Source organism: Montipora foliosa, chromosome 7, assembly GCF_036669935.1.
Source record: "Montipora foliosa isolate CH-2021 chromosome 7, ASM3666993v2, whole genome shotgun sequence".
Lineage (NCBI taxonomy): Eukaryota > Metazoa > Cnidaria > Anthozoa > Scleractinia > Acroporidae > Montipora > Montipora foliosa.
Window position 1 is genome coordinate 17,401,268 of NC_090875.1, and position 27,921 is coordinate 17,429,188.

General features: G+C 40.1%; 1 protein-coding gene across 5 annotated transcripts in view; it reads right to left on the bottom strand.

Moving 5' to 3' along the window:
* Nucleotides 1–27,899, bottom strand: part of LOC138010941 (uncharacterized) — a 42,707-nt gene extending 14,808 nt beyond the window's left edge. The window contains exons 1-15 of one of the 5 annotated variants that reach the window (XM_068857945.1): nt 27,450–27,899; nt 25,552–25,595; nt 19,772–22,893; nt 19,220–19,334; nt 16,953–17,004; nt 16,108–16,269; nt 15,224–15,360; nt 14,153–14,300; nt 9,786–9,943; nt 6,929–7,270; nt 4,207–4,294; nt 2,504–2,653; nt 734–927; nt 501–577; nt 375–397 (exon numbers count right to left, since the gene is read on the bottom strand). In XM_068857945.1, the coding sequence (XP_068714046.1) occupies nt 375–397; nt 501–577; nt 734–927; nt 2,504–2,653; nt 4,207–4,294; nt 6,929–7,270; nt 9,786–9,943; nt 14,153–14,300; nt 15,224–15,360; nt 16,108–16,269; nt 16,953–17,004; nt 19,220–19,334; nt 19,772–22,659 (4,534 nt within the window). In that variant the 5' untranslated portion in view covers nt 22,660–22,893; nt 25,552–25,595; nt 27,450–27,899. Of the gene's footprint in view, nt 1–374; nt 398–500; nt 578–733; nt 928–2,503; nt 2,654–4,206; nt 4,295–6,928; nt 7,271–9,785; nt 9,944–14,152; nt 14,301–15,223; nt 15,361–16,107; nt 16,270–16,952; nt 17,005–19,219; nt 19,335–19,771; nt 22,894–23,267; nt 23,390–25,551; nt 25,596–26,504; nt 26,697–27,449 lie in introns of those variants that run through there. The other 4 variants (XM_068857946.1, XM_068857948.1, XM_068857950.1 and 1 more) reach the window with 4 other exon arrangements.
* Nucleotides 27,900–27,921: the final 22 nt, after the last annotated feature.

Below are 27,921 nucleotides of genomic sequence, written 5' to 3' on the forward strand. Positions count from 1 at the left end.
ATTGCTTCGAGTTTTGATTGGTTTACTGGATTGTCTCCGTCCTTTTTGATTGGCCAAAGTAATTACTTTGGTTTTGGTTTTTGGTTTTAATGGAAAACTGCTCTATTATAATTAGTTGTGGTTATCGCTTTTTATCACTGAAATAGATGGGTGAAAACGGCATAAAAACGCTATGTGGATGAAAAATACTTCGCTTCGTTTTCCCTTAGATAAACATGAGCTCATTTTGAAACGTATTAGTGTGGTTGCGCTTTTAAACTTTACGTGCAGAGCGGACAGAAGCTCTGTTTTTGCTTCAAAGTGCCGACAACATCGTCGCCTTGAAGGTCTCTAATACACTTTTGATACTTTATAATGCAACAAAAAGGTAGTACCTGTTTCCTCCAGGGAATCTTTCCTACAAAGACAAACAAGGAAAGAAGTGAAAGGAAATCCGAGAAAAACGACATTAAGCATCAAAGAGGCGTACTAGATTTTAAAGTTATAATCAACAGACTTACTTTCCTAAGTGGACAACCATCTCTCCTCCGAATAATCTGGTGAAACATGGTGGTTCCTTGCCTTGAGCGACTAGCACCTAAAAAAAAAAGTAATACACAGTAGGTGTGAACAGAGTAAGTTAACAGGTGTAAATGACTATGACGTTTACTAACTTAAAATCCCAAAAGACCCGAAAAAAAAGTCTGAGAAAGACCCGAAAACTTTCGAGACTTTGTAGAAACGGCTGAAATACCTGTGGTCCTTTATCCGAATCCAGCTCCACAGTCATCAGCGCTGCAGTTCCCTTTTCATTGAGTGTACTGTCTTCTCCTTGCCAAAAGAAGTACGCTACTTTGTCTCGTCCCACATCTTCGTACTTCGACTGTTTGCCTTTCAGCGTCTTGACGCCAGTTAGTTTGACGCAGTATTTCCATCTAACGACATATCCTAAGAGGACAAATCAAGTAAAAAACTGTACGCTATGTCAAGTGTATTTATGCCGTTTCTAATGAACTTATGGACGATGACTACTATTGTAACTGCGCATATGTTCTGCGCATCTCGACACTCGGATTTCCTATGGGTGGTGCTTACTAATATAGGGATATTTTTGCGCGGTTTAAAACTATGCGGATGAAAAAGAACTTGGCAAGTGCTCTTGGTATCCAAAAAGAAAAATGCGGGTAAACATGCATTTTTCAGAGATAATTACGCTTCAATTTGGTAAAGAACGCCACAAATTGCGGGGTTTTTAACATTTTCGTAAAGTAGCGGACATATTTCTGAAAGCACCGGACGTGACATTTTTGGCGCCAAAAGGCGCCTTGCGAGCGGCGAAGGCGCGAGCGACCAAGAGGGGAATTTTTAAAATAGAACACTTAAAGCTGTTTTCAGCGTTTCTGGAACCCAAGAATCAGTTTCCAACGGCAAGGCTGGAGTTCACTCAAATTCTCTTTTAAAAGAAAGGACAATATATAATAATAATAATTAAAACAAACCCCTCAAATAGACCGAATGCATAAATGGCGGCCAAAAAAATATTCTTTTGTTTATGTGCTAATTAGCCTCACTAGCCTCGTTTGCATGGAAAAAATACAAAAGAAATGTTGCTTGAGAGCGAGGCTAGTGAGTCTAATTAGCACATAAAGAAAAGAATAATTTTTTTGGCCGCCATTTATGCATTCGGTCTATACTGGCATCACAACTAAAGTACCGGATATGGAATGGGAAACCACCGGACGAAAACGTCCGGCCTCCAGCCTCAAACGAAAACCCTGCATTGCTTTGCATTTTAAAGCTTTTTACTAATATTGTTGATCAATTGCGTGCTTACCCCCAATTTTCCTTTTTGGATTTCAGTAACACCTGTCAAGATTTGCTTTTCCCGCATATTCATAAACCATGCAAAAATACCTTGGAATTAGTAGGCACCGCCCTTAGCGAAATTCCATGTGTGAACTGTATTTAGAGTTGGGGCACTACTTGGGCCACTGTATGGAAATCAAATCGGAGGTTGGTTTTTGAGGAGAGGGGAAAACCGGAGTCAGACCCGGAGAAAAACCTCTCGGAGAAGAGTAGAGAACCAACAAACTTAACCCACCTGTGACGCCATGTGTGGGAATCGATCACGACACACTGGTGGGAGGCGATCAATGCATCGACCAGAGCAACGGATAGAATAATTAGATAGATTTACCCAAGCCTAAAAGAGGAGCTCCCGGGTTATTTATTCTTAATACAATAAGTTAACCTGCCTTGAGCCTGCGATCCAATCGAGACCCAGCGGTCAAGTCAAAAAAGAAAAAAAAACAGCTGACCTCAATGAGCTCTAAACTTGAACGCGATATGGTCACGTGATACTGGTCACATTGGCATGCATGGAGGGGTGAAGGGTCGTACGGTGACCAAAACCAAATCTTATCGCACAGATGAGTTACCATATTTTCCTACCCATGGTGCGCTTTAACCTTGGTGAATCAACTGAAAAACGCCAAAAACGGTTACTAGTAAAAAAAAAACACACCTTCCGAAGAGTAGAAATGACCGTACTCTTCTTCTGGAAGTAGCTGGTAAGAATATTCCTTGACGTGCCAGATTTTGGTGGAAATCGATGAAACAATGAAGCGCCTTCCTTCTTCGTCAAAACTCCCTGTACCACGGCCTACATCAAATCCTAAAATAAACCAAAAAATGCAGTTAAACTAAACCACTCTTGAAGAATCAGTTCGCACAAGAGTGAATTAGATAGGAGTGTTAAACTATCACTTTGTGGTCTTGCCCCAATGAGCACAAGCGCAAATTGATTTATTTTTAGATACACTTTGCGCACGAAACAAACGAAGGGCCGCCAATGTTAACCAATCAAAAGAAGCCATGTCACGCGTGACTGCTTCTGCCAGGTTTTTTTCAGGGACATGACAACTGATTTTTGCGTGAACGGGTATTCTAAAAATAGACTCATTTGTGACTGTGATGGGGAGCCCACCCATTCCATAACAACACTCTTGTCTAACTCACTCTTGGTTCACAAGTCACCCTCTATCCATCGGTCAACGATGAACAAGATGATACGGTAAGCAAAAGTTGGAAAATTAGGTTGTTGGCAATGTAAACATAACTACCCGGTTTGTCTAAACAGTAGTGTAGCAGCTCTTGTGACCTGCTATTGTTTGGTATCGTAAAGTCTAAGTCATTGTTTCAATTCTTTAGTCTCTTGTTTTTGGCTTAGGCAGCGAGCCAATCACATAATACGTTACGAGAGCTGCTACATCACCCTGTCTAAATAGTGCAACAAGAATTCATTGACTTGACTTGACTTGTTTGTATTTTAACCTGTACGAGCCTGTTCCAGGGTCCCAGATAGTCGGGAAAACGAAAACAACTGCCGTGGTAAAAGCGAGTGGGGGATTGGGTCGAGGCGAGGCGCCTCGCCTCGACCCAAGCCCCCAATCATTTTTCGCACGCAATTTTTTTTGTCTTTCCCTACTATCAGGGAGTCTGGTAAAGGCTAACCTGTACAGTTCGCGAAGGAAACCGTTCAAATACTGACGCTCGGGATCTTCTAATGTGTGCGTCCAACCCGAATGGCGTGTGGTTTCGTGTGTTTCATAAAGGGTCTAAAAGAAATGGATCCAGAACGGACGATATCGTCAAACCATAAATTCAAGCTAGTTGGGCCCATCAACAGAAAGTGTGCTATTTGGTAAAATCATGAGTTCCAAATGGAGACATGGTGAGTCGCACGCACCCATTTTACGACCAGGTAACTGGGGTAAGGGAAAGATTTATGTTCAGAAATATTCTTTGTTACTTCGATAAGTACCAACCACTCGAACAAAAGATATTTTTGTTTTGACAAAAGATACTTTTGTTTTGACGGCCAATGAACGCTCTTGTGAGAAAAGCAATAATAATCGGTGACGTCATCACCCAATTCAAAGGGTCAGAAGGCAGCTATCCTAACGGCTCTCGTGATTGGTTCACAAAACCACTGGCGCAAAAATAAAATCACCGCGTAAACAATGGAACCCCATCCTGGACAATTCTGGACACAACAGAGCTGCATCCTATCTTGGTCCAATGAAAATTTGAGGTTATAAAAAATAGCGCAGTGTATGAATTTGCAAGGCAACAAGAAGGCTACAAACCATTATATTGGTTTGTAAAAATGTAATAAAAATAAATGGTTCCGAAATGGAATCGTTTAGAGTAATCTTAAGTACAAACCTTCAAGAATTAAGCTTGGGTCAGGCGGAGATTCTATGAATTTGTTAGGCTCACAAGGCTCCATCTCAAAGATGCTATTAGGCCGCTTCTAAAAACACGAACATTAATGTTGTTAGGCCTGGGCCACCATTTAAGCAGAGTAGGAAATACTTCCCCGCAACGAATTTAAAGGGGCTAGGTCACGCTATTTTAGGTAAATTTGTTTAATTTTGGTCATTATGAGCTCCAAACGTCAAATTGGCAGAGCAAGAGTCTTTCATTTGCAAAATCACGGCCACATAGCAACTGAGAATGATTTTCCAGCTGTGTAAATGACATTTTGATATAGACTGATATAAATTTTAAAAAAGGTGGGCCGACGTTTTTCAAATTTACCCAAATTCAATCCATTTCGATCCTCTCCAGTTTTGTCCATCCATGTCCCTTCTTGGCTTCCCTGTGTTTTGTTAGAGTTCTTCTATAGTTTTGAACAGTTATTTTGATATTTTAGTTAATTCTATGACCATTCGATCAGTGCTGAAATTGCCTAAAATTGCGTGACCTAGCCCCTTTAACTAAGGGCGCTTTCAATTCGACCAAAAATGTCGAAAAAAACGGGTAAAGAATTGAATCGAATGGAACAAAAATATTCCGGAAACTAACTTCGAATATTTACTCGAGAAGTGGTCCTGAAGTTCCGGAATTCCAGAACCACCGGAAAATCCCTTCCCATTGGAGTTCATTGTCCTCGGGCGCAATTGCTGTTTCAGATACTTTAACGTTTTGGGGCAGAAGCAAAACCGGTAGTAAACGAGTAGAAAAACATGACTTTATATTTTCAGACAGATAAGGTTCCCATGTCCGTCGTGCTCGGTCTTTCTTGGCTGGCTAATAAGTTCTACATCAAGGCCAAATGGTCTGACTACGGTCGACGATAGTTTATCGGTGTGAAGTGAAGTTTGATGGCGCGGGATTCTAGTCCCAAGCCCTTCCGCGTGAAAATGTCAAGGAAAATCGCCGATCGTCTTACCAGTGATTAAATGGAGAAATTCAATATCGACTACCATGAACCAATTTAACACAATACAATCTACGATGAAATGATATATGAAATTGATCATATATGAACTGCGGATGATCAATTTCATATATCATTTCATGGTTGATTCATTCCTCACGGGAACATTAGAACCCACAAATGACCAGCTCCCAATTAGCAACGTCAGTGGCTTCATAGCTCAGTTGGTTAGAGCGTCGCACCGGTATCCCGCGAGGTCACGGGTTCAAAATCCCGTTGAAGTCCTGAATTTTTCAGGTTTCTTTACGCAATTGCAAAAATTACGTTCATAACTGCGAGGATCATAGGTTCACTTGACAATACAGTCTGTCGCTATTACTACATCTACTACATTACTACCAGTGACGACTGTGGCGCAAAAGCACGCTTAATTAAAACAAATACGCGTTCAAAGATATAGCTTAGTGGCGCCAACTTTCGGCTTAAATTAATGCACAGCATCCCCATACCTTTCTGGCTTTAGATGATCTAACAGAACTCCCGCTTTCGTCAGAAGAAGTCTGCTCCAGTATTAATTTCAAGAAAATTAGCAAAAGCAAGAATTACAAGAATTAAGATAAGAGTTTTAACAGATTAACATTACTTCGTTAACAGGTGCTTTGAAATTAGCAAGATGTACTTAGAAGAGAGCATTTTTTAAAAGGAAACTAGCACTTCCATAAAAAGTGACTTTCCATAGCAGGAAATGTTTTACGGGTAAATTTCTTGCAAAACTTCTCAAAGAAACAGTTTGTACCTAAATATAAAGTACAGGAGCAAGTGTCCCGAACGCGACTTTTCTTTATTCGCTAATACAACTAACGACTGATTTTACATGGAGGAAACGATTCTCGGTCCGAGCAGATGCTCTGCAGGAGTGGTCGCTGAGCTTACAGTCTCGTGGAGTGGTTGCTAGGCCCTCCGCGACAGCACGTTCAGACCGATTCAACCGTTCCATTCCGAAATGACTCAAAATTAATGAATTGAATTGCCTTTTAAGGAGTAAACATCTGTAACTACAGTGCGGAAGCCTGTTCCCACGATCCCCAACAAGGGAGCATATTTCAATCCTTGTAGTAGTGAAAATTGGTCAAGATTTTTGGGGTTTTACCCAGGATTTAAGTGCCGTGGGCAAAGTGCAAAGAATAGGCAAATGGGGGAGTGGGATAGTGGGTATAGTAGGAAGTGCAGGGATAGGGTAGGGAAAGAGGAGCACAAATGAGAGTAAGGTGTAGGATAGGGAGAGTAGCAGATAAGGAAGGCAAAGCGGGGTAGGGGTGTAGGGTAGAGACACACGGAATGGGGTAGGGTAAGGAGGAGCGGTTTCGGCTTGGGAGTTGAGGACACTAAATTACGCTTAAGTAAGAGTTTTTGCAATTTTATCTTCGTCTAATACTTCCATGTGACTACTTTAATAGCGATTTTTCTGTAACAGCGTTTAAAGCTGAGCAGTTAAGCGGTTTAGTTTAAACTAATAACACAAACGTGACAGAACACCAAAATTCCTTCGCTAAAACAAGAACAACATTATTTTGATAGTGAAATGCTGACATTTACTGAAGCAGCCAAGGCTGATTATTAAAGTGGCTTGCACGGTGTCAAAGCTTGTAGTCCCAAATTAGGCGAAAAGACTTTGAGTCGTTGCAAGTAGGAAGCAAAAACGAAAACAAACTGTTTCACCCTCACCTCTGAAAGATTTACAAAACTGCCGCTTATAGGTTGCTTCACAAAATCCTGCGTGTAGTCGATGTTATGGTCAGGCCAATCGATAAACTTTTCTCGAAAGAGCACTGTTTCCGAGCGCGCCGTCATCCGCCCAAACAGTGCCCAAGATGGCCGGGTAACTTCTTGCGTAGTGGAGTCGTTATCAGATATTGTTGTTGGGTCCAATGGACTGACTCCACTTTGATACTTGAAAGTTCCTTTGAAGAGATCTTGCGAGAGGGACACGCCCTTTGTGCGCGCGAGATTAGAGCAGTTTCTTCCCAGCCATAGGTAAACTTCGCAGCCAAAGTCAAGAACGTAGGCCTTAAGCGAACAAGACAAATAACAAAGAAATTTCTTTGTGGGTGAGTCGTTGCTTGGAAAAAGGCATGGTGTTTGACAAATTAACCGTGAAACTTCAAAGAACTTATTCAGCCATAGTAATAGTTAATAGAGAGGAATGGTTTGGAAGCTCGGAAAACATCAAAGGGTCAAATAAAGATGCCAAGATTTAGGTTGGAAAGTCCACGACCGTGCACAATCTTTTGTTTTGCGCTCATACACTATGCATGAATTACGTAATCAACACGTTTCTATTGGTTAGTTCCTCAGTACGGAGTAAACAACTATTGTGTTTTCTGCACGGTCAAGGCCAAAAAAGAGAACAAATACTGTGACCTACAACAAAGAGATTTGTCGCATTTCATAACCATTCCCCTCTAATAACTTTGATTCAGCTTAGGCATTAGCCGATTTGAAGCCTTTTGCTTTCGATGATAAGCCAAATATTTTCTACCAAAAGCTTACAAAATGTTGGGCTAAGCAAACTGCTAACGATCCAATATACTCTTTCTAAAATTTAAGAGTTTTCAAGAGCTCAGATTTATAGAGACAGGTACTTTCAAATCTTCAGTGGTGGTTTCTTGGCCCAACAAAAGCTGGGAAAACGCTGATGAGCGAAAAACGTCTTTAAGACCGCTGGAGAGAGATCAAAGCCGCCTTTGTACAGAGATTAGGGAGCTTTAGCAACGACAACGGCGACGGCAACGAGAACGTCACAAATTTGCATATTCAGTGGGCAAAACAATAGCTTTGCACGCCCCGCACGTGCGTTTTTCATTTTTGTCCATTTCTTTGCCGTCGTCAGCAAAGCAACAACGTGAAATAACCAAGTTTTGAGGTGTTACGGAGAACGTCAGCACTTGAAGATAAATTTTCATTTTTCTCCCCTAAATTTAGCGCCGCTCGTAACGGTTTCATTCCTGACGGACCGCCACACCTTTGTCATATTAAAAAGCTTGGAATAGTCGCGAAGTGATCGCAATAATGTGAATTTATGTTTTTACATGACGTTCTCGTTGCCGTTCCCGTCGTCGTTGCTAAAGCTCTCTATTTAAAGAAAAATACCGAAAAAAAAACCAACAGGAAAGAGTGAAATACTTGAAAAAATAAACAAAAACAAACAAACAAACTAAAACAACGACAGCAACAAGAAAAGTGTGCTAGTGCGCAGGCTAAGGAGAAACACACAAAGGTGTTTGCATTTCGCGGATGACACGCGGTCATCTCTGTAAAAATGTGAATTTCCTGTCTTTCTTTAGAGGTTATAGGGAATTCTAAACTCTTAAGGGAAATTCCACTCCAACTAAACACTATAATCCGGAGCACGTGAGTATGCGAGGAAAGAACGCATTCCCATGCTCCCTGATGGTATCTTCGCGCAATGCTGGCAAAGTTATTTAGGTCTTGTGTTTATGGTCGCGCAGCCAATGATCAGACCCTAGTTGTTCACCGCGGATAAATCACTATCCAGAGGATAACCACTGGCAAAACCAATTGAGTTAGAGCGATTTTCACTTGAGTGTCGTAAAAGCAAAACCAAAGTAATTACTTTGGCCAATCAAAAAGGACGGACACAATCCGTTAAACCAATCAAAATTCGAAGTAGTTACACGTAGCCGACACAAAGCGCGGGAAAATGTGCACGCGCGAGCTACAATTGGTTTTGGTTTCACTTCTGATTGGTTGAAAAAGTGGCGCGAGAACTTTGAACCAATCACTGAGTGAAGTAATCATAAACCAAAGTAATTCAATGATTACTTTCGACACTCAATTGAAAACCACTCTATGCAGTGGATAGTGCTACCCATCGTTTGAACAACTGGGGCAAGAGCACCAGATCCAATCAGGTGTCTTCCTTAAAACAGCCACGCATCATGATCACGGGATAAATTAAGATAGAAAAAATTGTTTCATTGTAAAGTTTCATCGTTAGAGGCCTATGTATGGTGGACGTGTTCTCTGCCTTCATCCTCTCTTGTTCGGAGGAAAAAGTGTTTGCCATCAGTTTACTTTCAAATTTAAAAAGTGCTTGGTCTCGTGACAATTTTTCAAGATGGCGCAAAATCTTATGTAAACAAATTTCCTTGTAAACATGGTTACTGTGGTTTACATTTTTTTTTTTTTTTTTTTTTTTTTTTTGTTACGGTGGAGATTCCCTTTAGAAGGACGATTTAGAAATTATATGCCGGAAATAATTTTGCACCTCTATGAAAAAGTACTTCTTGACTGCAACATTGTAGACTATGAGCAGTACCTTTTTCGCCGCTTAGTAAGTTGAGCGCGACAAGAAGACAGGCACGAGAAAAAAATGGCCGCGTGTAAATCTGGGTTCGAGGAGAGAGCTCGAATCCAGATTTCGCGCGGCCATTTTTTTTTGTGCCTGTCTTCTCCATGGTTTCGACTAAATCAGCGGCGAAATAGTCTAGTATAATGGCATATTTAACAATTTAAGAGTGCAGCAATGCATAAAACAACAATGATTGTCTCATTGGCTGACCTGTGAGTTATCTATGAAGTTTTCACTTAGAACACGGCCTGACAAGTCATCTCGTAGCTTAAGACATGGCGGATCGGAGGTACAATCCACACGGTATATCAAGTTAGTTTTTATGACGCCTTTCTCGTGCTCTTCATCCGACGGAAAATCTTCAACATCTGTAACAAAGTATACATGCACCTATTAAATAAGATTCCAGCGCAATTCTGACATCCAACACAAAGTGTCTCCTTAAGTCTACGCTTTTGCAACATATTTGCAACAATAAGGTATTATAAAGAAATTAGGATAGTACGCGCACTCTCATTGGTCAATAGCTGTGTTTTAGATGGGAGTATGGAAACACGGCTGTGACATCACACGAATTTTGATTGGTTATGTATTGTCACACGCGCGTTTTGATTGGCTGGTAGGAAATATCAGCGTGTATCAAGAAAATCTGTTTCAATCAAAAAGTAAAAAAAACAGCATTTTCCTTCATTTGTCCAAATATCTTTGAGAAATATTTTATAAAAGCAATAGAGGACTTTTTTCCGAGTTTCCATAGCCTCATCTTAACACTCGGGGAAGTTGGGAGAATTCTCGACAGTTATGCAAACCCGAGACGCGGTCGAAGGTTTGCATAACTGTCTTGAATTCTCCCAACTCAGCTGTTTATCCTTACTTGAGGAGCAGTAGTTTGGGAGACACTTTCAGGCGTAAATTCTCTCCATTCCTACACGCGAGTGATATTGAAGTTGGGGAGAAGAAAACGGTGACGTTTATTGAAATACGGGAACCTCATTACATGAAATTTTCGCGACACGTTAATTTCGCGATTTTGCGATGTGCGTATTTCGCGACACTTAAATTTCGCGATTTTGCGCAATTCTTGTACTATGAATCGCTCTAATTTCGCGATCTTTAGTACGTAAGACGATATTTATAGGAATTTAACTTATCCTTAAAGCAAATAGAACAACTTCATTTATAATAACGTCAAAATTTACAACAAGAGATGCAGCGACGGGTCTATATGTTCTAACCATTTCCGCAAGAATTTTACACCTGTTCGTTAATTTTAGTCAATTGACCATGATCTCCAGAGTCGTTTGTGTAAATTTCGGGATGGAAGCGAAATCATGAATCATAGTTTAAAATCTTTTAAGAATCACGAATCTTTGTTTTAAAAACTCGGGAATGACTGACCACGACACTGAGGAAAGCTCAACAAAATGCATGCATGAATTAATTACTTCAAGTAATCCAATCCAGGGAATGTGCAAAATCGCTTTTAAAAATCATGAATCACTGAGGTAAAACCCAAGAAACGAAGAATACATTAAGACTCGAATAATTTCGCCTCCATCCTCGATTGTAAATGTCTTGGTATGAAGAGTTGCAATTGCCTCAGAATTAGATAAAATAGATAAAAACGTGATTTTGTCAACTTCATTATTAGCTATTATTGATGTATTCTCGGTTTTCAGCTGACGTCATAACCTTATGCAAATTAGGTTTCCGCCATTCTGGTGCCCCTGATTATAGGGAAATGTATGACATTTTGAGCGCTCACGTTCGAAGTCTTCAAATAATTCATCTTTCCAATGGATATTTCCCAAGAAAGCGACCCAAAATCACTCGACGAGGTACCAGTACTTTCATCCTACGCAAAAAAAACCTCGAAAGCCACGTTCGAGAGCGCTATTTGAAGAAGATTTTCTGTCGTTTGCGTAGACCCAGCGGCCATACGGAGCGATCAGTTTGGCTCCTCTAGAAGTCTCAGACTTGCTTTCCTAGTTAGTTTTAGAGACAAGCTACTATACAAACAAGCAGTTTAAGGCCCTCAAAATTTTGAAAGCGTACAACCAGATGATTTCTGGTTTCGTTGCGTCCGTTTAAGCAAGGGAAGGAAATCGCGGGCAAGATTGTTGTTGTTTGTGGCCAAGGTGACTCGGAAGTTTGACACTCGGCGTCGACCTTATCTGTATCAGTTTCCAGTTGGATTTCTTTTAATACCTTCGCTAACTGCTATGGCCGCCAGATGAGAAGAAAAGGCCTCCTCATTCCCTTTGTTTCGATGATTTCCCTCTTCTTCTGTCAAAGTACTTGGTCAATTAGAGTCTCAGTCCTTCACCTTGAGAAGGTGAGAAGCTTTTTTCCTTCGAAATTCGTCCGATTTCCTTCAAACTCAGTCAATTTGGGCGCTCCCTCCCTCGCATTCGCCTGTCGAATTTCAGCGAAATCGAATAAAACGCCTCCGAGTTAGACATTTGCTAACCTGAGTATCACAAACGCCTGATACTCAGGTTAAATTCACCTCATTAAATATTCAAAACCGGAGCACCTCATTTGCATCGGGCATATTTAATGAGATGAATTTTCGAAGATGAATTTCTCCGCGACGTTGTGGTTTAATCGGTCGAAATTGAGCACACTTGTTCGAGGGGTTCAAGCGCTTCGGTGGTGTGAATTGGGAAGACATCGGTGGAAACCCGGCCGAGAAACGCTTTATCGAAAAAAAGCCAACTTTCGACAAATTCTGACTCGCTCGCCTTTTACCCTAAAACCCTGAACTAACGCGTGCTAAATCGCTGCGAAAGCTTTACAGGATAAAACACAACTGTTCACAGCAAAAGCCGTTACTGGCAATTACCGCAAAAGCTTTAATTGCGAAACCTGTAAAGACAATTTCAGCAAAATAAGTCCAACCCCACACTTAAAGTTAAAATCTAACATTAAACCGTGAGTCAATCGCTGCGAAAGCTTTTAAATTGTCCTTTGTTCGTTGTATCTGTCCCAGAGTAAGGCAGGCTTCCCAGAAACAAAGTCTTTCGATTTCGTGTCGTCTCGGCTTATCTGTGAAATCCACGCGTTTCGGCGATCTTCTGTTAGCTGTTTTTAACTTTCACCGTTCTTATCAACAACGATAGGTATACGGAATAGACTAATACCTTCCTTGTTTCCAGATTTTACTCCACAGCCAGGTATTATACAGAGAACCATCGCACTACAACTCACTCACATCTCTCTCTACGCGTCTCTGTTTACGATTCGAGGGGCTCCACAATGGCGGTTAACGACGGTTGTCAAGGACTAAGGTCACGTGGGTGAAAACCAAGAATAGTTATTCACTTTATTATTCACTTAATTTTCGCGTCATGTTATGTTCGCGACACTTATTATTCGCGTCACTTTAATTTCGCGATTCAAAATAAAAACGCGAGATTCGAGAAATTAAAGTGTCGCGAGAATTTCATGTAATAAGGTATATCTAATTAGCCGCATTTCTAGACATATCTGATGTCTAAAGGAAACCACACATCCTCAATACAGCTGCATAATTTGCATACAGGTCAGAGGTCGTGTTTTCACGAGAGGTTTTTCAGGTCGCTCAGCGAGAGACAACCGAAAAAGCCGTGAAAACAGTTCCAAACTCGCTTAAAGTTAATCGAGTCGGCAAATTTCAATAGAATATGGCTAAAGGCCTACACCAAGTAACGCGAATCCAGTTATCTCGCTGTATTGGACCAACTCTCCTTTGTCTTTGCCTTTGTCTAGCCTCACACTGGCTGCGACTGCACTTAGCAACTTAACTAGGTTCAATTTTAAATTACTCGGTTAAAAAATTCCCTAAACTTAACCCGGTTAACCCGTCTTAAACTACCCAGTGAGGCGGTTTAAAAATACCTAACCCGGTTAAGAAAGTGTACTGTTTTTGCGTTAATTTGCATAACCCGGTTAAAAGCTGGTTAACACCGAAGAGACGCGGCCGCATTCATAACTGTTTTAAACCGGTTCATTTCAATTAACTGAATGGATATAACCCGGTCAAGTACCCTAGTGTGGACGCAGTCACTGAATGAGAGGTTAGACAGGCAAAATCTTGAGTAATATGGGTTTATTAAGAATATGGAGTACCGAATGATGGATGAGCCTTAAACGAGCCAATAAGCCCAGATTTCCGGTTTAGAAGACCTCGATCTCAGCAGACGCCAACTTGTACGTTTTGTTTTCCATTTCAGACCACGTAATGTTCCCAAGGGAATTTTTCTTTTTTTTTTTTTTTTGCATACGTATGCGTATATCATATATAATATATGCAATGTGCATTAGACGACATTTGAAACAAACTGTTCTCTAGAGTAACATCAGATGGTATGAACTGGAAAAACAACATGTACAAGCTAAAAAGGTCTATTAGGCGCAATTTAGTACGAACAGTGTAGATGTTTGAGTCGAACGTCTCCGGAAAGTTGGTAGTCACTTTCCATGCCGAACGACTACGAAAAATTCCGAAAGGACTTGACTAAAGCGAAGTTATATTTCGTCGTCCTCCTTCTTAAGTTCTCAGGTATTATCCGCTACGAAAAAAAAACCTAACATACCAGCTACGTCAGCTTTGCCTCCTAACGCCTTCCAGAAAAGTTTTGTTTGTGAATCATTGATTTCCTTGTTTTGATCAATGATGTGAACTTTAGAAGCATTGCAACCCAAATCTTTCTGCTTCACAACAAGAGTGGAGACTTCCATCCCCTGTGGAGCAAAACATTGAAAGGCGAGAAAACGTAAGAAAGCTCTTAACATAAGATTTTTAAGACCAGAACCTCTTTCCTAAAAAGACCCACATCTTTGCCGGTCGTATAAAGGGTTTAATTATATATGTCTGTATCCTCAAACGGTGGACGTTCCAAGCCGTAACATTTTATCAACCTCTAGCTAACCAAGCGCCAGGGCCGTACTAAGGAATATTGGCCCGAACTCGTGGCAGTACGGACCTCGCTGCGCTCGGTCCGTGCAAATACGACGGATCGATAATTTCTCGGAAGAGGGAACAAATACGGAAAAGGGCCGTTTCCATGGTAATGATCCGTACTGTAAAATCCCGACCTAAAACCAACCAATTAAAGTGCTCCAATTTGCCTGAGAATTGCTTGCGATATACTTTAATAAAATGATATATTTGTCTTCTTTTTTGAAAATGTCAACCCCTTCTCTACTAAGAGTGATACTTGTAGATTTTTTTTTCTGGCCAAATTCAGACTATTTTATTCATCAAAGGGGGCCTCTCCACAGGTGAAAGGACGAAAACTCAACTTTATTTCGTTGCGAACAATTTTTACCCTTTTCGCCACTACATTTCGCTTTCAAGGTGATGCAAAAGCAAAAGGTGCGAAAAAATAGCAGTCATTTGGACCAAACGCCAATATGTGAAAGGCATTGGTGTAACCTCCATCAGAAGTCAGAATGCATATGATGGAGACCCATCCATCTCACAAGCTCACTCCTCAGTGAAAAAATGACTAGCATCAATTTCCACTGACTTTCCGTACCTTTTTGCAAAAAAAAAAAACGTTCGACAATCGAGCCCGGAGGTGAAGGTGGTTTCGGAGGGTAAATCAACTACACAAGTACACAGCTATACGCTACTACACAGAATAAAAATAGCAATGGGTAACCTTAGCTTTCTTCATGATGCTGGCATCTTTCCCATTCCACAAATGAACGTCCTTGGGCGTTACCAAGATAAACACATCCCCAGAATTGAGGGACTTGGCCGAAGGTTCCACGAGTCTTGTTTGAATGTGTCTTGATCCTAAAATACCAAAAAACGCCTTTAAACTACCCACAAGTGACTCAAGTTAGAGGCTCGGTGGTGTGGAGCTTATCACACCCAATTGGCCATTTCCGAGTTGCTGTTTGTCTCGGTTTCGAAGTGAGTCTTGGTGCTCAACTATTGTAAGGAAAATGAGTTTGATTTGCATAAGAACACGCAACTCATTTCCATTTGAATGGTTGTGCACCAGGACTCGCTTTGAAACTGAGGCATGCAGCAACTCGGAAATGGGCTATTCTCCGCATTCGAATTCTCTGCAGGTTGAGGTTTTGCTATACCACTGTAACGTCAATTGGTGAATCATACTCAATCTCAGTTGAAACTCTCGATCACGTTTGAGCACCAGTTATGATCGAATATCATCAACGCGTTTATACACAAAAAATGAATGGAGCTTTTCGCGCGTAATGATTAGTTAACTGGGATGTGATTAGCAAAGTAATATAAAACTCTGAGAAGAAAAGCCAAAACAAAACAAAATGGCCTCCCGTGATTGCAATCGTTTCAGGAAATTAATATGGCCAAGTTTTCATATGTCGTGAAAATCTCAGGCGATGTAGGATTTTTGACGTTTCCAACTTGCCCAAAATTTCCCCGACTACTGAAAACTGAAAATCGCAGATACCACCGACCGTCTAGGACGGTCCGAGACAAATCGGGACTGTTTATATTATTTTCCAGATATCTACGATAACGGGAATGAAGAAAATATTTCTGAATAAAAACCTTTAATTTGCAGCAACATGACAGGGAGAAATCCCCCGAATTCTTTGATTTCCTTGCTCACTCCTGAGGAATCCTTTTCCGTCTTTCTCAAGGCTGTGCTTGCTGCAGCCAGGTCCTCTGTACTGGACAGACCGGCGATGGCTTCATCGGCAAAGCCTTTATCTTTTTATGAAAAAACAACAACAACAACAACAACAACAATTAATTTAAGGTTATAAAAGGCAATCTTTATCTTCAAATTTTGCCTTAGTAGCATTGGCTCATCGCCAATTTGAAAATAAAGTTGACATCGCTTTCAATGTTTCGCACAAGGTCAAAACTTATTGATGGATGACTCTTCTGCAAAAAGGCCATTTAGAGAAACATTTCTCCTAAATTTCAAGAAATTAGTAAGGTATGAGTAATGGTCATATTTAAGATTTTTGTGCAGTTTTAACCGCCAAACATAAAGAATCCCGTGACATAGCTCCTTTAAAGAACAAAAGACCCAAAACATAATTGTTTGCTTAAAACTGTTACTGCAATGAAACTATTTCCTGTCTTCTATTGTTGCGGATAGCAAGTTAAAAAAAAGGATTTTGGCTGATGTTTTGATATTAAACCATCTTTCGTTATTTCCTTTACAACGAGACCACTCCAACTTTAAAGAATTTCGGAGTGTCGTCACGCAAAAACGTGTGACAAAACGATTCAACAATGTGCTGATCCAGTTGCTAGTTCCTGGGATTGTCTAAGAATAACCTATTGACGTCGACCCCAGCTACCCAGCAGAGAAACGAAAGGCAACAAACTGGAGCTTTTCAAGTCGGAAAAAAGCTAGTCCTACATCTTATTGAATTACTTACTTTTCTTTCCAGCAAGAGAGGGTTTTTTATCACTTTCACGGATCATCAGAATCTAAAAAACATTTTTTTTAAAATTTAAATTCGTTTCACACGAAACAAATAGTCTGGATTCACTACCATACTCAGAAAATGGGAGAAATAATGGCTCTTCTTTTTATTGCAGGGTTCGAAATTGCGCCTTCCTCGTCGCCAATGCGACTAAAAATTGAGTACTGGCGACCACAATTTCAGAATTGCCCGCGCTACTATTAAGTTCAGAGCCGTTTGCCAACAGGTGTCTTCCTTTTTATCCTTACTATGTTTTTGAAATAAAAATGAAAGGAGTTTTCCCGTTGACTACTTCCATAACTTCGCAAGCCGCCACGTTTTTTTTACGGTTTCGCACAAAATACGTATAGCGGGCGAAAAAACAACTACTCAGTAAAGATACTCAAGGGACTGGTGCGAGGAATGTAGCACGGTAACAACATGGCGGCTTGTGCGCGACAGAACGTGACTGGTGTTTCCGTGACTGAAATTTTCAACAAACTAAAGGGGCAGATGGGTTTCTTTATTATATTCGAGGTCGCATACATTTTCTCTCCAAAATGTCCGCTTCCGAAAGCGAAAAATAATGCGTGACACATAGGCAAGACCGCGCGGTCGTTGCTTTCTAGTATCCATAAAAAAGTTCAAAAACGTGCCTTTTCAGGCGAAAATTTTTGGCGACCACAGTTTGCCATCTGGCGACTAAATATTTTTATCTAGTCGCCAGTTGGCGCCCATAAAAAAAAGTTAATTTCAGACCCTGTATTAAAGTCAGCGGATCATTTACCCCCCCCCCCCCCCCCTCCCCCTCAATTAACCCCTATCCAGTAATTACATATTCCAATTTACTAATGACATTTTAGTTTGGAACGCAACATTCTTAACATAAACTACGCTGCTCTGATTTTAAAAGCCGACACAAGCCAACAACAACTTCAACGGCGAGTAATAATAATACTAATGATATTGATAAAACTGGGGACCACACACACAGGCATTCGAATCGACCAGGAGGACGGATAACTTTATCCTGTGGATTTCCTTGTACAAAGATTTCAGCATTTGCTCGCGTCACCGTGAATATGCACTATCTAAGCACATTTTAGTAAAGGCACCATCGAAAACATTGGCCAACCTTTAACTTGGAGTTTCCGCTCTGAGTCGTGACTTGTCCACGGGATAAAGTTTCGTAGCCCTCGAACAACTACTGTTAGCAGTTTACCTCGTTTACATTAAAAAGCGACCGGCACTTCAAGCCAATAACAGTTAAGTCATGTAAGCTGACAATAATTGAACAAGCGAAAAAGCAAAGAAACAAACCGGATTGTATGAACTGCAAAGCAGCTGTTGTTCCAAAAAGCGAAACCTTATTTGGTACAATTTCGCCATGGGTTGACAGGAAACAGCACTGCTAATCAAACTTCCACAACGTCCTTGAAGACGTGGAATGATATACCTCATTCAAATTGAATGAGACATATTCAAACTCAATCGCTTTTAGTAAGAAAGCACAAAACTGACAAAACTAAGGTGGTTATAGGTTTGTTTAACCATTTTACCAAAGATCCCGGAAATGTCGATTGCAAAGCAAATGGCACACACGTATAGCACAAAAATGTCCATACTGAGTTTTCGAAATTCCGCTATCCCCCATAAGTTGTTAACGTTAAAAGAAATCTTTGTTAATGTGAGCGGATATATGATTGTGCAAACGGAACAAACTTATTTTAACACTCGTGAGTCGTTTCTTACCTTTTGAACAACCAGTTTTCGCTTGTAAGTGGTCCAAAAATACAAGATAGGTATGCTCTTAGCCAATGAATTGACATGAAAATGATCAGGGCTCAAAAGCGTTTAATTATAGAAACTTCTCTCGCTTCTAACAAGATCATGATTTCATGTCTTCTTACATTAAAAACAGCTTCGTGTACCGTTAAATCAACACAGCGAACAAGGAAGTTATGCAAAAAATTAAAAGAAAAGAAATTTTGTTTACAGACGGTGGTATTGACAGCTACCTGCATGTGGGGCAGCAGTCAGCGCCCTAGCTTCTCACATCGCCCACATTTTGGCCCTGGTGGGAATGATGATTTTATGATTGAGTGACAACAGCATTCGGGGCCTAGAAAGTCCCGAGTGATCCTAGCAAGTGCAAGTCCAATGACCTTCCAGTTCCTAGTTCGTAAGTTGTTTAACTATAATGGCCGACCAAGGCCGGCAAATAACATTATGTAACTCACATCAGTTTCTGTTCTCAAATCCTCTCTTTTCTGCCTTTGACGAACAGGATTGCTGCTTGCTGCGTGACGTCTAGTTGGTTTAATTTTTCTTCTCTGGTCTGAAAAGGCCTTTAAGCTAAAAAAAAAACGAAAGAATCAATATTTTAGATGATCTTTTTAAGGATGCTAGTTTAGACCTGCTCTTTGAAGATGACAATACACAAAATTGGAATATTTAGCGAACAAGATCGGGATATCATTACGGTAAGGCACTAAATTTTTGCGGTTCCTTCCACGAAATAAAACCAAAGGAAATAGTGTTTACAATGAACGTTTTTTATTAATTTATCAAAAAACACCTTTGTATCAGAAACAAATGAATTTCAGAATCGCTTCTTTTTGTTGTCAAATTTTCCCTGGCGCCGCCATCTTGAATAATCGTGAGGTGATACGGTTGCGACAATGATAAAAAGAAAAATGGTGGGAAAGTGATAATTAGTTAAAGATGATGATACTGATGATGATGAAAGGACGGTAATTGACTCAATACCACTAGACAAGTAGTCTACTTACTTGGATGTGATGCAAGGATCATTTCCAGGGTCCCCTTCACCAAACGCAAACGACCTGGGTCTGTCGTCGTCAAGGATGAGCTTCTTCTTCTTGGGGTCCTCCACTACGACTGATTTAGGTCTTTCGACTGCGGAAACAGAGATTACATTGCCATCTGTTTCTTCTTCCTTCTTTCCCTCACGGTCTCCACCGTCTTCACTCCCTGAGCTCAAGAAACCATCGTCATCGTCACTTTCATTAGCGACGCCATCTTTCATTTGCATCTTCTCCGTGCTCTCCACCTCACTTTCCGTGTCGGTCTCCTTGGCTGAAGTTTCCACCGTGTCAATAGATTCTTGCTTCGTCAGGGCTCGCCTTTCTTCGTCCTCTGGGTCTTCGTCAGTGACGGAATCGTGTTGGACATCACTCTCAACAAACTCCAATGGTTTAGTAGAAACGAACGACATTGGCTCTTCATTTAAATCATCTCCCAACGTGGGCAAAATGTCAAACTCCTTACTCATACGTTTGTCAAGTTCATCGTCGGTTCCACATCCTTCGGGTTTCCCACAAGGACCCACTTGTAGGGGTTCACTTTCTAAGGCTACCGAACCATTCTCGGTTGGTTGACGATCTTCTTCATCTTTCTTCTTCTTCTTCTTCTTGCTTTTCTTGCTTTCTGTTTGAGCTACATCTTCCCCAGATCCGAATGTCTTGGCAATGTCGGACGCTAAGCTTTTAATTTCTTGAGCAGTGCTCGGGTCTGCGGAGCTCGAGCTAGGACTCTCACTAACGTATTCATCGGACATTAGTCGGCGGCTTGCCATAAGTGCTTTCACATCGTCACTCGTGCTAAGCTTTTTCTTTAGCTTCGGTTTGGTCAGAACTTTCTCATCGGTCTCTTTAGCTTGGTTGAGGAATCTACTCCTGATGCTGTCAAGTCTTTCAAACTGTTCATCATCTTCGAATTCCACACGTTTCGAGGCTTGGGCTTGCTTGGGCGTCAGGAACTTACTCTTGATGTCTTTCATTTTAGGAATCACTTCAATTTCTTCACCAACTGGAGTCGACTTTGGAACTGGCTCCCCTTCTTTCTCTTCTATCTTCTTCTTGATGTCGGACAGTTTCGGTATGTATTCCAAGTTATCCTCAGCTATGGCGGGTTTAACTGGTGTCTCCTGAGTTGCACTAATCAAGTTCTTCTTGATGTCCGACACACCTTGACTGAAGAGAAAGTCATCATTATAATTGGTGCTTCCAGAATCAACTGTCACGTTCTCGTCTTGTGGGCTTGGATGTGACTCGTCGGAACCAGTGGACGCTTTATGCTCTCCTTGAGGTCCTCCAGTGCTTGATACGGGAGACTTGGATTGCTCAGCATCACTCAAGGAAGATGACGATGAACGTATGGATGGACTTCCCATTCCCTCAATTGACTCACTACTCATGAATCGACGACGAGATTGCATGTACTTCCACTCTTGTTCTTTCTCGTAATCCTCCTGGGTTGTCAAATCAATTGGCTTCGGAAGATCAAACCGCAATGGATCATCCATCATGTCAGTAGAGAATGTCCACTTCAACATAGTTGACCGCGCCCTTTCCAACTCAAGATTTTTCTTATACTCTTTCAAAGGTCCCTGAATGGGAACTTTGCCCAATACAGCCACAGACGACTGCTCAGAGTCAGTCATTGAGGTCCACGAACGCTTGCTGGGATCAGATGAGTCTCCCTCATCTGTCCTCCGTCGCCTTCGTCTCAAGGCTATCTCGAATTCGTCATCAAGGTCCGATTTGGAGCGCATGAGACTGTAGGGATTGGGCTTCTTGAATTTACGTGGAGTAGTGGAACGATTTTCGAAGACTTCTTTCTCTTGATTATCCTGGGGAAAGCGTGCTGCAACAGTTGATTTCCACCTTCGCTGACGCACCATTTGTAACCACTGAGGCTCTTTTGGCGTTTCACCTTCATCAATCACGGGCCGAAAATGTGTTATCCACTCACCATCCTTCTTCATGGGCATGATGGGTTTGTTCACACCCAATTGTTTCGGTTGTTCCTTTCGCTGCCACTGTTCCTTCAGTGACTTAACTGAATCAACGTGAGCAGCATCAACTCCTTCCCCTGAAGAATCACCTTCCTCGAACATCTTCACCACGCCCTTTCGTGGTCCTGCATTCTCGGAGGATGATGGGGGTGGCCACTGTGCCTCGAGGTGATGAGGGGTTGGTTGTTCCTCGGAGTGCTGCTCCCCTCTTCCCTCCCCAGAGGCCGAAGACAAGTAATCGTGCTTGATCCTCCGAACAGGTGAAGTGGACATGACCTCTGGCTGCTGAGCTGTAGGATCATCCGAGGCTTGCACATCAGTATCATCGCTATCCTCCTCAAAGTGATATCCCTCGACGGCTGCTGCATACCGCTCCTTCCTCTTGTCAACATCACCACCATGTGAATCTCTGCGCAGGGCTGAGGCATATGCCCCATAGCCCAGTTTCTTCTTTCCTGGAGAAGCATATACCTGGTCATTTTCCTTATCTGCATCATTGACACTCTCACTGTCTCCAGACACAACTTCTGAGTCACTTGGTCGGCGTTCGCGAATTTCTCTTTTGCTAAAGTCCGTTACCACTGCCGCTGACGATCCACCAGTTTCTTTTGCCTTCTCTCCCATTTCTCGTTGCCTCTTCTTCTCCCTTCTTTCCTGGCGTTTCTCTTCACGAGTCAAAGCCCTTGTAGCCTCAATCTCACTGTCAGTGGTTGAAGAACGTGAACGCGTTCCATCGGCCACATCGTCCACTCCATTGACGGATTTTGTTTCCTCTTCTGTATCAAAGCTAAGCTGTCTTTGTTCTCTCCTTTTCTTTCTTGCTTCAATCCTAGCAGCTCTGTCATCTGATACTGCAGACATGATTGCACCGTTAAGCTGAATTTCCGAAAACAGTTAACCAGAATCACCAGTAAACGCCGAAAAATTATGCACCGGGAACTTCAGTCATTCATGCATGCAAGAGTTATTGTGTGACAATTCCTCTCGTCTTCCTCTGGTCCTTGTAGAGAGTTTATATTCAGAACTTTAAAGAATTTTCTAACAGTGATGAAAATGCCATGATATGAACACCTATCCTTGATTTACTTGGGCTTCCTACAAAACGAAGGAGAGCAGATACAGTGAACAGAAGAAGGACTGGATTCATTTCCAACTTTTGTTACATCAAACTAACAATCAAGAAAACTGTAGAAAAAAATTCCAAGAGCTGTTAACGAATTTCATTAGCAATAATGACTGTGAGTGCAAAAAATGTTCAAAGTTAATTCTTGACGTTACTTCAAACACAAGCTTCACTTCATCACAGGCATGTTTGCTCTGCAAAATGTAAACCTCTAAACATAACTCCAGACTTGAGGCTCACCTTAAAAGTTCCCATGACCTTTGCCAAAACAAATGAGTATGTGTTCAAAAAAACGTTAATAATGTGCTCCACAGACACACAGTTTCTAGCCTGAATCACTTATTACCTTATGAGAAGTCTGCTAAAGCTCTTGTATTAGATGATTATTACATTAACATAATCTTCTGACAAGTCACTCCTTTGGTTCTTAAGCCAACTGTTCACTTTATCCCACAAGCTGACAAATCTAGATCAATGTTGATGGGTAATTTAATCACTTCAATCTTCAAAAGGGCAAAAAAGGATTGCATGACTTCACAATGTTTTGTCTGATCAAAGATAACTCACAGTGTTTATAATCAAAGCAACAAAGGGATCCTGCTTTACAACACAGCTGGATAATTTAAGACAACTAGTTAATTAGCCTTCCCACCTCCTCTTCCAAAAACAATCTGACCCATTACATTTCATGAGGCCATTTTCTTTTATTCACACTTGAAAAATATTCTTTGATCTTCTGGATATCAAAAGCACCTTAATAAATTGTATTTGGAGCTGCATTCAAAATTTCAAAGTGTATTCTACCCTTCTAACAACACTGTTATACTTAATAAAAAATTTGTTTGTCACAGCAAGGGAAGCATTAGATATTACCGGTACTTTAAATTTTCTTCAAAATCAACCAAGTAAAATGAAAACTGCATGCTGGACACATAAAGCACAGTCACTGTGATGTTTCAAAAAATATGTCAAAATATTATTTTTGAAAATACTACTTCGAAAGTGAGACCTTGGAGCTATAAAAAAAATGTTTGATTAATTTTCCAGTCATGCATAAACACTATTAAGCTGAAAATAAAGTACTGAATTTAAAGTTCACTGACGAATTAATGCTAAGGAGGTGAAGGAAACCAGTTATTTAACCCAACACAATACAATTTGCACACTGTAGCAATCTAAAATATTTCCTTGATTTGAAATAAAAGACATAACAAATTAGTTTTAAAGGCTAGGAGTCCAAATTGAAAAATAAACACCATCTTATAACCGTAAAACTATGCCAACTTCAAACCAGATTTTTTTCCAATCTATAATAGGATATCAAAGTGTTGAAAAGCACCGCAGAGCACAGCATTTAGACTGGTATATATTTTATTTGTCATAATTAGGAAAATTTTCTTCAAATAAGAAAACAATTTTGAAGTTGCAAACAAAACAGATAGGAATAGCAGAATAATGTCTTCACCTTAAAAAATGCTAACCCTTAATTATAGCTGGTTAAAAGAATAAAAGCGAAAGGTTTTAAGATTTTTCCCACTCAAATAAATAAAAAAATGCAATCTTTCACTTTGAAAAACCTAACATTCCAAACTTTTATAAAGAAAATCAGTTGCAATGGATCAAAATTGTAATTAATTAATTAATTCATTCATTCATTCATTCTAAGAAAAATAGAAAAATACTAGTATTAATTACATCTCTCCTTCAAGAAGAAATAATAATAAATAATAATTATTATTATTATCATTATAATAATAATAATAATACCAAGTATTGAAACATGAAATTGCAAAAGTCTGGTACAAGCGAAAAGTCATTGTAGTGCCTGTTGTCATTGGGGCCCTTGGAGCTGTGTCAGTCAACTTTAAGGAGTACATGAAGCGAAGCATGAATTTGAGGTTGAAAGTGATCCTGAAAACAGCATTGCTGGTGACAGCAAAGATACTAAGGAAAGTATCGTCCTTGTAAGAAGAAAGAAAAGAGAGACCTGGGACTGGTGGTGACTTGTTGTCACCCGCTCCCAAGGACTATAAACCAGGCCCAGCCCGAATATCCTGCCTGAGTCTATAAAGAATGGAAATAATAATAATTAACAACTATTCACCAAAGTGGAGGTGGCTAGCAGTGGTAGCCGCGAAGCGGCGAGGTAAATATCCAACGCTAGCCACCAACACTGAGGTGAATAGTTGTTTTAGTATATACTAAAACAGTGAGATAATATACAGCACAAAAAATTAATTTGGATGTTTTCTTCACTTGTGACCGATGCAAATCGGGACGCCATTTTTTCCCGAGTTGCTCGGAGGTAAATAGCACAGGATATTCGGAGTTTGACGAGCCAATCAGCAGCCGCATTCAACGCTATCCACTGTTTTAGTATATACTACTACTACTACTACTACTAATAATAATAATAATAATAATAATTATTATTATTATTCTTATTATTATTATAACAATAACAATAATAATAATAAAACAAAATAAAATTACAATTTCTACAAGTGAAATGAGCTTCATTCTCAAGATTGATCTAAATTAACATTTAACCTCTTGAGGCTTTGAGCACTTTGGAAATCAAGGTGCTAGAATCATGCTTCAAGTAAGAGACAAAATTACTTATTACATACCTAGCTGGCTAACTTGGATTGCAAGATCATAAAAGTCCTTTTGTCTGAAAGAAAATACACATTTTTCAACAACAGTCATATGAATTCAATGAACTTTTAATCGCCAAAAAAGAGGAAGTAAAAATCAGTGGGTGAAATGCAACACGTCTCCTTATATGAGTACACGTTTTACAGGACGAAAGCAAAAAAAAGACAGTAATTTAAATTGCAACTTAGGAATGTTTAAATGTCATTTTGCATAAAACATGGCCAAAAGTTTTAACAGATCCAAATTTAGCGAAACTGCAAAACATTTTGAGGAAAATAACCTTTCCAAAACCCAAAAAAGGAAAACTATTAAAGCCCAGCTCAAAGACTGCAATAAACAGAAAAGAAAATCGGCTTTTCTATAATCTCTGTTTGTTAACGCACGGATGCAATATGAGCAGTCTCGCTTTATTGGAGTCACCTCTTTGTTCAAACTGTACAATTAAAAATAAACAACTCATTTTAAATCACACGGAGATATGATTTGCATAACAAGACAAAATTCATACTTGTAAACAGTCGATAGCAGCACTTAAAAAAAATATAAAATAAAATATCAATCAGTAAATCGAAGTCGATTGAATGAATATGTTTCAGCAGATTCTTCTCAGACAACAAGGGTGAACGTTTGCCATCGAAAGAACAAAGCGTGCTAGAACAAATTTATGTGATTAGATACAACAAAAAATACGAGAGTGATTCCGACCCACTGAAATTTATTACGCGCAATTAGTTGGCTTCCGGACCAGTGAAGCAAATCGCTGCACGAATAATCTCGAACCAAAAATTCCTAAAAACTTTTAAAAATGTGTCCGAGGATCAACATTTATTGCCAATTAAACAACAGAATTTCATTCAAGCCCACAGAATTCTTAAATGAAGACATGCAAAAATTAACCAACAATTTCGTAAAACAGGAAACTCACCAGTTTACGAAATTCAATAAGTTGATTTCTGGCATATAGCGGGCCTCTTTGGTGATTAAAACTGTCCAACGTACATTCTTTAGAGTATAAAAATGAAGTTTGCGAAATGTTGGAATGTTACAATTTGTCGACGCAAAATAAAAACTTCAAGGGTTGCCCTTTCCCCGTATCTGGCAGTGATACAACGTTAGTCAATCTAAGAATTTTGGGTCGAAGAAACTCTTGGCCGCACCTTTAATAATCTTCCTAAACAATCGTTATCGAGTGATATGTCCCATTCAATCAACAAATCTTTTTGTAACGTGACAGATGGATTGTTTGTACAAACAACAAAATTTTTTGACCTCTGTATTAGAAACAAGCTACGTCGTAATCTGGTACTTGATTAAAAATGCGACAATTCTAAATATAAAAACCGAGCACGAAAAGGGAAGGAAACGAAGTAATTTCCATTCACAACAAAAGAATTAAATGTATTTGAGCATGAAAAGTGAAACAATATTTAAGAGACGGTTAAAAATTAATGTGATTTAAGCTCAAATGTCATAAAACAATACTCTGTTGAGAACAAGACTTAATATATGCAAAAATTATTTCATCAAATCTGAGTAACATACATTGCTTGGTTAAAAGCCTAACCTCTTAAGATCGTTATATAAATCCCAAGAAATCGTAAAATTTTAAGCGGGGTGTCGAGCTGTAAGTTGGAAAATTAAACCACACACGTGACAGGTTTTATGCAGTCGTATATTTTAACGTTTATATTCGCGCTTAATATGGTGGTAAAAACACAAATTAACGTAGCCATGCAACTTTTAAACCGTGGGTTTTAAGGAAAATATTGATGTTGCAAGCAAACTAACATCCGAAAGGTTTCCGAAACCACACGGTCACGAAAACCCACATAATTTCCATCACCAAACGTAACATATATAATAAGCTTACCTGCGTTGAAATAGACTTGTTTTCAGACGTGCAGGTGGTGATTAAATGGTTTCTCACTCTGGTCATTAACTTGGCACGCTTCTTGGGATCGTCCTTGAGTTTTTTACACGAAATTCCGAGGAGAATTAGAGAGCAGATGACAAACGATGTAAGCAGCTTCCACTGAGTTTAAAGTCAATTAAACAGATAATTAAAAACTAGAAGTCTGTCGACGAGTTATTCCCTTATCTTCGACAAAGAGAACATGAAAGCATTCAGGTCAAATTCTAGCAAGAGTCCAAGTATCAATGAGCTGGAAATTATCAAATCTGAGATAAATCGGTGATATTTCGAATGGTAAAGACGGAGAGCTTCAATCTCCCGCGAGTGTTTACAAGAATGGCCAGTCTTTTCCCATACGGCTAACCGCTGACAAGTGTTTGTGGTCTCATCAGTGGGCGGAATTTTTAAAAATCCCGCGGACATGATGGCA